The sequence below is a fragment of the Diplotaxodon limnothrissa genome, linkage group LG12, assembly GCF_057381915.1.
Source record: "Diplotaxodon limnothrissa isolate DT_005_m linkage group LG12, D_limnothrissa_male_GT1.1, whole genome shotgun sequence".
NCBI lineage: Eukaryota > Metazoa > Chordata > Actinopteri > Cichliformes > Cichlidae > Diplotaxodon > Diplotaxodon limnothrissa.
Window position 1 is genome coordinate 16,413,519 of NC_140607.1, and position 9,018 is coordinate 16,422,536.

A 9,018-nucleotide genomic window follows, 5' to 3' on the forward strand; every position below is an offset into this window, starting at 1 on the left:
GAAACGTCAAGACTGGGCCAAGAAATATCTCAAGACTGATTTTTCTAAGGTTTTATGGACTGATGAAATGAGAGTGAGTCTTGATGGGCCAGATGGATGGGCCCGTGGCTGGATTGGTAAAGGGCAGAGAGCTCCAGTCCGACTCAGACGCCAGCAAGTGGAGTACTGGTTTGGGCTGGTATCATCAAAGATGAGCTTGTGGGGCCTTTTCGGGTTGAGGATGGAGTCAAGCTCAACTCCCAGTCCTACTGCCAGTTTCTGGAAGACACCTTCTTCAAGCAGTGGTACAGGAAGAAGTCTGCATCCTTCAAGAAAAACATGATTTTCATGCAGGACAATGCTCCATCACACGCGTCCAAGTACTCCACAGCGTGGCTGGCAAGAAAGGGTATAAAAGAAGAAAAACTAATGACATGGCCACCTTGTTCACCTGATCTGAACCCCATTGAGAACCTGTGGTCCATCATCAAATGTGAGATTTACAAGGAGGGAAAACAGTACACCTCTCTGAACAGTGTCTGGGAGGCTGTGGTTGCTGCTGCACGCAATATTGATGGTGAACAGATCAAAACACTGACAGAATCCATGGATGGCAGGCTTTTGAGTGTCCTTGCAAAGAAAGGTGGCTATATTGGTCGCTGATTTGTTTTTGTTTTGTTTTTGAATGTCAGAAATGTATATTTGTGAATGTGGAGATGTTATATTGGTTTCACTGGTAAAAATAAATAATTGAAATGGGTATATATTTGTTTTTTGTTAAGTTGCCTAATAATTATGCACAGTAATAGTCACCTGCACACACAGATATCCCCCTAAAATAGCTAAAAGTAAAAACAAACTAAAAACTACTTCCAAAAACATTCAGCTTTGATATTAATGAGTTTTTTGGGTTCATTGAGAACATGGTTGTTGTTCAATAATAAAATTATTCCTCAAAAATACAACTTGCCTAATAATTCTGCACTCCCTGTATAAGCAATCAGAGGTGAAACAGTCTTTAAAATTAGTCTTTCATTTGAAAAAATACAGCCTATAATTTCCGACAAATACAAAAGTTGTATTAATTAGATACATTTGATGACCCCAGAAACAGAACTATCAATGGTAAATGGATTGATTCTTATATAGCGCTTTTCTACTCTCCTGGAGTACTCAAAGCGCTCTATACTGTACAACATGTCGCATTCACCCAATCACTTTCTTCTAAGCTTTTAGTGCTTCCCAACAATCAGCAACTTGGAGTTAGTATCTTGCCCAAGGATACTTGGCATGGAGACAGGAGGAGCCAAGGATCGAACCACTAACCTTCATCAGTAGAATGACCTGGTCTACCTGAGCTGTAGCCACCCCAATCAACCCACAGCTCTGGTCAGATGTTTACAGGCATTCATCATTACTGTTCCCTTTCCAGGGTGGAATGATCTACAACATACTTTTTTTTCCTTTTTTTTTTTTTACCAAGAACTCCTGGCACAAACTTGAATTTATTATAGATTTTCAAAAGTACACATACAGGCTCAATTATACATACATCCCCACAAATATTTGGTCAAACGTCATTTAGTAAGTTGCATCTCACCTAGATGCTTTTTGGTAGCCATCAATAAATATCTGGCATAATTCTGGTTGAAGACTTGATCACTCCTCTTGACAGAGTACATTTAAATTGGTTGGTTTCCTGGCACAGACTCAGCTTTTAGGCATAGTCCATACTTTTTCAATAGAGTTGAGTTCGAGACTTTGGGAAGGCCATTCCAGAAGTTTAATGTTAGCCTGCTTTATCCATTTTCAAAACCAAGCTTGACGTGTGCTTGGGGTCACTGTCCTCCTCCTTCATTATTCAATTCACTTTGTGCAACATACGGTACAGCCGATACCAAAACGGCCCAGGAGCATGACACTACTACCACCATGCTTGACAGCTGGTACAGTATTTTTACGTTTGAAAGCCTCACCTTTACGGCTCCAAACATTTCTTTTGTCATTGTGGCCAGACAGTTAAATCTTTGTCTCATCTGGACAACATACCATGACTTTCATGCCTATGATGGGTGGATGCAAGCTTCTGACCACATCCGTAACGCAGAGGATTAAAAAGTGGATCTATGTGTTCTTTATTATGCACGAAAGTATCTGAACTATCCCTTCTTTTATATATAAACATACAAAAAATGTGGTTTAAATAATATAGGATATGACCCGTTACTCTTTTCCACTGTAGTTTGCCCATGTTTGACAAAGGCTGTAGAGGCTTTGCTCCCATTAAACATTTACTACTGTTTTCTCAATACCAAGGTAATAAGCAACTGGTCATTGAAAATTATAAAGCATTAATAAGGTAAATAAAAAGTAAAAGTAGGTAATATATTAGTAATAATATCAAAAATATTTTGCTAAACTATAGATTTCTATTTATAATTTGCAAGACAATTATAATAACATGTGTCAGGGTCCTGGGTCTGAGCGACCCAGGATCTCATGATGATGCTGTTACCTCATCCAGTTATTAATGTATTTCTGGAAGCTCTTTAGTTGGAAAAAATTATGTGTCAGCATCAAATTAGGCTTTTTTTTTTTTTTTTTAATTCTCAGTCATGAGTATATAAGCAGAACAAAGGCATGTGACACAAATTTTCCAGGGAACCCTTGGAGCCCAGTGATGTGGTCACCCACTCTTCTCCTTTATTACAATGACTCATTTTTTAATGAGGAATTAGTATTTGAAACATCACCACGTGCTTTTAAATGTATGAAGCCCACATGATAAATTACAACACATGTTAATTTTAGATGATGCCAGCACGCACAAAAAGACCTGCTGTCAAGTAACTCCAGGTTATTCAGTAACGGAAAGTCGGCTTAAAGATTTCACACTACAGAAACAAAATGAGTGTATGTGTAACAGTTCTCATCAAACAAACTTACGAGCCTTTTTGTTAATGCAACCACTCGTTAAGACAAATATCTACCCAGCCAATCACATTACACCAACTCAGTTAGGCATGTAGACGTGGTCAAGACAACTTGCTGACGTTCAAACCGAGCATTAGAAACGGAAAGAACGTCGATTTAAGCGACTCTGAACATGGCATGGTTGTTGGTCACAGATAGGCTGGTCTGAGTGTTCCAGAAACTACTGATCTGCTGGGATTTTCCTGCAAAACCAATCAGATAGGAAGGCAACAAATAACAATTTATTACAACCTGAGGTATGCAGAAGGACATCTCTGAACGCATAACATGTTCAACCTTGAAACAGATGGTCTACAGCAATAGAAGTCCACACCCAGTGCCTGTAAAAACAGGACACTGAGGATATAAATTGCTTAGAGCCACCAAAATTGAACAATAGAAGATTGGAAAAATGTTCCCTTGTTTGATGATTCATTTCTTCTGCAACATTCAGACAGTAGGGTGATACTTGGCACAGACAATATGAAAGCATGCAACCATTCTGCCTTAGATCAACATTTCTGGTCGTTGTTGGTGTAACAGAGGTATCTTTTTGGCATACTATGTTTTGGCAAATGACGAGTTCACTGCACTCAAATTGGCTTAACTTATCAGCAGATTTCAATCCCGTAGAGCAGCTCTGGGATGTGGTGAAACGGGAGATTCATCACATAGATTTGTAGCTGAAAAATCTGCAGCCATCAGGCCAGTATGGACCAAAATCTTTGGGGAATGTTTCCAGCGTAAGGGGTCCAACTCAGTGCTGACGAGATATACGTAATAAAGTGTCTCATGAGTGTATGTACAAAAAGCAGATGACACTGGTGAATGTTTGTATAGAATATGATAAATGTTTAAATGTGTAGTAGAGGTTCTAGCTTTCCTCACACCAAGAGCCTTTCATAATTTGTGAGTTTACTAATGTGAGTTGTAATCAAAATGTTCAAGATATCCTCCTTTCAAATTCAGCAACATCAAGATTTTCAGTGTTTCTAAAGTTAGTCTGAGGAAAAACTGCTGTATTACATTTATGTGATTGTACATTTTAGAAGAATCAGTGATATTCTGAAGATTTTAATATTTAAACACAAATAAAACAAAAGAAAATCAAATAAAAAACGGCAATAATTGGTGCTACTTAACTAAAAACATATACAGTGCGTCTTGGATACATTTCAGTTTATGATAGCCGATAGCCAAACCTATAAACATCAACAGCCAAAATATTAGGAACATCTCTCGGTGTACTAACTGCTCAGCAGCGGCATAAAGCTGAACACTGCAAACACATTACTAACCAGTGTGATTTATTGCAAAATGTTTGCAAAATGCATGAAAGGCTATAAAACATTATTTATGGCAGTTTAAACAATTTACAGAACTAAAGATTCTTTAGAAAGTACACCGACTCAGTTAAAAAGAAAAATTACGTTGCTCCCTCTGATGTCATCTGGCAGTTTTTGTGCATTTCACCACCTGACTTCCTTTTTCATGCTCTGCATTCAAGCAGGCAGCATCGGCTTATTGCCATATATTAATCTAAGAGAGCTTCTGCAACAAACCCGATACTGTATTTTGCCCCAAAAAATCCCATTTGTTACACAGGTTTGAAAAGAACTCTTATTGTGTTTAATCTTCAATATTGATTGGCGACAGGTCCGGCAGCACAGCAGATTTTCTCTGTGGCTTTTTTGCTGCAGAGTCCTCGTCTAAATCTTTATCTTCCTCCTCTTCACAGTCATCAAAGTCATCTTCATCATCATCATAATCATCATCACTGTCCAAACCATCCATGTCTGTCTTCCTTCGTCGACATCCCTTCTTTCTCTGTTCATCAACTTCTTGCTCGTTTTGCTCCAGATGTGAGTTCACCCTACACGGTGAAGAAAAAAGATATAAGAACTGTTGTTTAACTTTGCACCAACAATCCAAATCTTCCAGTATTGCGTTGTCACAAAGTCAGTAACTCAACAAGCTACAGGAAATTACCTTTCCTTAATTAACACTTAGTGGAAGCATTTAGATGCCAAAAGCAATGCTTAAAAATATGAGAAGCCCATGAAATGATGTTCAGGGTCAAGTATTGGCTACAATGTATCTTATTCTCCACAAGGTGGCAGACTTACAGTAGTTACAGTATTATGTGTATGTGCTTGTCAGTGATAAAAGATGAAAATACATTTGCTTAAATCACTTCGGTGTTATCCCGTCTCTTTAGGAATCTAACACATGTAGAAACTCCTGTAATTCATGTTCGTTTTAAAAACTTGTTGCCAGTGTGAAAGGAAAAAAAATAAACTGGTGTCATCAAATTTGATTTTCTCAGAACATTGAAAATTGAAAGCTCTTCTTTGGATGTCAGCTGCCTTTTCTCTGACAAGATGATCCCACACAGCTTGATTGATGATTTGAACCAAAAACTTTGGTTTCATCACTCCATCAGACCCGTTGCCACTGATTTTCAGTCCAGTTTTTGTGTAATGTGGCGTACCTCAGCCTTTCCTTATTCCTTAAGAATGGCTTTTTGACAACCACCCTTCCACTGAGAGCATTTGTAATGACGCCTCAGTGAACACAACAGATGCATCTCACAGGTCCTGTGTCAGATCTTTGCTGAATTTTTTTCCCCATTTCTTAAGAACATCATTTTTAGATACTGTTCATCTGCTGTAGATATTTTTTTGTTTTTAGGCCTGGCACTTCTTCTTTTGTTTAATTTCGTCAAATTTCTTTGCAGACATACTGCACACCATATGCAAGATTTCTTGGGTTTTTTTCTTTTGGCTGTCAGTTTTCTCTTTGGCACTTTCAAAGCTTCAGCTAAGGAAATGGGAACAAAACGCCTAAACATACAATTTGTTGTTTGTTGAATATCTGTTAAATGGAGATGTGACACTGGTTTATTCCTTTGGGTTAGCAGTGTTTTTTTGTTTTTTGTTTTTTTTTTTTTGGGGGGGGGGGGGGGGGGGGGGGGGTTAAGCTTGAATGATTCATAGGTCAGTATTAAGTGGCTTAACAAAGAAAAAATCCTAAAAAAAATGCTCAGGTACAAGGACTGAACTGGAAATGAGTGGACAAAGCAGCCAATGTTCAAAGAAAAACTATGAAAGACTTTCTGAAAGCCTGAGGAACTATTGCTCAAGACCTTTTTTAAACAGGTTTTGAGCGGAGGACAAAGCTCTGGCACCTTGGAAGCAAAATATGAAGAAATGATGGGTGAGTTCGTACTTTGTACATTAATGTATATAAGGACAAAACACACGCAAACTTATCCTCTTACGGAATAACAATCTCCTCCTTCTTCCCACACTTGCAGCAGATCTCTTGCTGAAGAGAGCAGGGCTTACAAATGATGTGATACGCATCTTTTATTGTCTTTTGGGAGCACTTGACACTGCAAAAAAAACAATCAGTTATTAAGACCAATGTATTTAACTTGCCACTTAAAACAATATATCCATGTGTTGGGAAAATTCTTCTAAGCAGTGGAAATAAAATATTTAGTGGCTAATTTTCACTGCCACTATGAAAAAATGAGATGGCTAAAATCATGCACGATATGAAATAAGCAAAGAATGTTTGTGGTGTAGTTTCATTTTTTGCACAGGTAAAAAAAAGAAGCTGATAAACTGAAATAGGGCTGCCACGATTAGTCGACTAGTCACGATTAGTCGACTAGTCACGATTACGTCGACTATCAAAATCGTCGACGACTGATTTAATAGTCGACGTGTCGTTTGAAGCTTTGTAAGATCCTGAAAGACGCAGGAATAAGTAGCAGGATTTAAGAGTGTAATAACAGACTGAAACAGAAGATGGCAGCACTGCATGTACAAGGATGCCAACTGCCGTTAAACCCCGAAGAAGAAGAAGCTGTGTCCCAGAATTCATAGCGCGGCCCAGCTCAGTTTCCAACAATGGTGGCAGCTAGTTGGTTTTACTCTTATTATTCTTTCTGGGTCACAAAATAAATGTTTAACATATTTTCAGGCGAGATTGTAGCTGTGTAAACCTCAAATATCTGCTCAGTTTATCAAGACACCACATATTTTCAAAAGTGCTCCGACGTTTTCAGAGACGTCTGTTACCCACTAGCTCGATAGCTAGCCGGAGGCTAGGCTAGGCTAACTAGAGCCGTGAGAACACCGGACTCCCGGCAAATCGTTTTCAAACCCACCGCGTCTTTCGCTACTCAGGTTAAATATATATATAAGTCACTTAGATAACTTCAAAATGTTATTGTTTGGCTTTTTTTAGTATTTTATTTGTTCCTGAGTAAATCGGTTTGGCTGAGATTAAAGTTTTTACACAGCTGAATAAACGTCAAGCAGACAGCTGATTATCAGAAGTGTGAGATGCTCAAGAATTTACTCCGGTGTCCTGTTATATTTTAGATAGCAAGGAGTTTATTAAACCACAACAATCTGCAGATTTCATTAAAATTTAATAAACTATCATCTTGTCTTTATTTTTAGTTAGCACATACCTTAAACACTTAAAGCTGTAAGCTAATGATAGTTATATAAGAGCAGATGCTGCTGGTGCAATAAGCTGTATGTCCAATGGATGATGATCTGATTAGTCGACTAATCGCAAAAATAATCGGTGACTAGTCGACTATCAAAATAATCGTTTGTGGCAGCCCTAAACTGAAATAAACTCTTCAATTCACCGACTGCTTTGTTGTTACTTGATGTGCATTTTCATGAGCAGCTGTAAGAATTTGCCCCTAGCCCTGCGTACTGAAATCAAAGTCTGCAATACTTATGTATACTTACCATTTTCTAGGCTGTGTTAGCGGCTTGTATTTGTTGTACTTAACTTTCCACTCAAGAACACCTTTACAGCGTTGACAAAGCCCATCATGGATCTTTGAATTTGCCTTCTACAATTGAGATTAGATAAGCAAAGACAATAGAGATGTTCAAATATTATGTGTGTTTAACAAAGCAAGAGCTATAAACAAGTTTTCACAGGAAATGATTTATCACTGGCAGAAATGACAGGAAGAAAAAAGTACAAACTCCCTACAGTCTCAGCCTTTCTCAAATAAATGAATATTGTGAATAAGTTTAACTTTCCTTAATTAACACTTATTGGAAGCATTAATTAAGCAATAAGACCACTCTGTCTCAAATCACCATTCTGTTTGAAGATTTACCTACAAATTTTGTTGTGCATAGTTAGCTTATATAATCGTTTCTGTACAAGTATAGCTACACACACACAACTTTATTATTATTTTTTTTGCACTATGGTAAAATGACGTGACACACGAGTATCTCAAAAACTATTAAAGATAAAAGTCAGAAACTTTCACTAGCCTTTCTTACTTTCTTACCATGTATCAGAATGTATTGACTAGTTATAACATAGAAAAACTAAGAATAATAAAATAAAATAATAAATTCAAGACTCATTCAAGAACGCTAATAAAAACTTCACATTGAAGTCTTCAGACTATTCAGGTAATTTCTGAACATTTATTAGATATAATTGTGTTTCACAATAATGCAAAATTAAACACACAGAATACTTTTCGAAATTAAATTCATGGTAGGACACCTCAAGTTTTCAAATATCTTGAAAAGTATTTGATACACGAAGAAAAAAAATTCACAGCACACACACGTCCAAACTTTGGACCATAAAACCTTTAGAAAAATCTGAAATGGGCTAGCCGAAAATATTCTGAAGATTGATAAAATGGCCCAAATGCAAAATGCAATACAAGGCTAAATAACTTAGCTCAGCAAAGCTGACACACCTTCACTTGTGTAGTCGCTCCGTACTTGTCGTTTTTAAACGCAGTTGTGTTTTGATGCTTCTGGCCCCGCGATCGAGATGTATTACCTCTCTGAGAACTCATGTTATTAAACCTTTTTAGCCACACACGTTACACAGATACACAAACTAAGCACCATGCCGCCGAGCAAGAGCACTAACCCGGAAGAAGTAAGAACGCGTCATGAAACGTCATTGAGAACTACGTAAAAAAAGGAAAGAAAATGTGTTATTTTAATAAACAGTATATTTCATGTATGTATTTATTTTTTTAAAGTCAGA

At 37.5% G+C, this 9,018-nt stretch overlaps 1 protein-coding gene across 1 annotated transcript; it reads right to left on the minus strand.

Annotated features, from left to right (window-relative positions):
• Positions 1–4,079: 4,079 nt before the first annotated feature.
• lg12h9orf85 (linkage group 12 C9orf85 homolog) lies at positions 4,080–8,886 on the minus strand. Its single transcript, XM_085368111.1, has 4 exons — positions 8,720–8,886; positions 7,731–7,837; positions 6,233–6,346; positions 4,080–4,825 (listed from the first exon to the last, which is right to left on the minus strand). The coding sequence occupies exons 1-4, from the start codon at positions 8,819–8,821 to the stop codon at positions 4,582–4,584; spliced, it is 567 nt and encodes a 188-aa protein (XP_085224237.1). The 5' UTR covers positions 8,822–8,886; the 3' UTR covers positions 4,080–4,581.
• Between the last annotated feature and the right edge of the window lie 132 nt (positions 8,887–9,018).

Excerpts from the sequence above, each read along its gene's own strand:
- lg12h9orf85 (XM_085368111.1), bottom strand. The coding sequence starts at position 8,821 with ATGAGTTCTCAGAGAGGTAATACATCTCGATCGCGGGGCCAGAAGCAT. Across the intron at positions 7,838-8,719 it reads GAGCGACTACACAAGTGAAG|AAGGCAAATTCAAAGATCCA; the intron begins GTGTGTCAGCTT and ends TCTCAATTGTAG. Across the intron at positions 4,826-6,232 it reads AAGGAGGAGATTGTTATTCC|GGTGAACTCACATCTGGAGC; the intron begins GTAAGAGGATAA and ends TTCACCGTGTAG.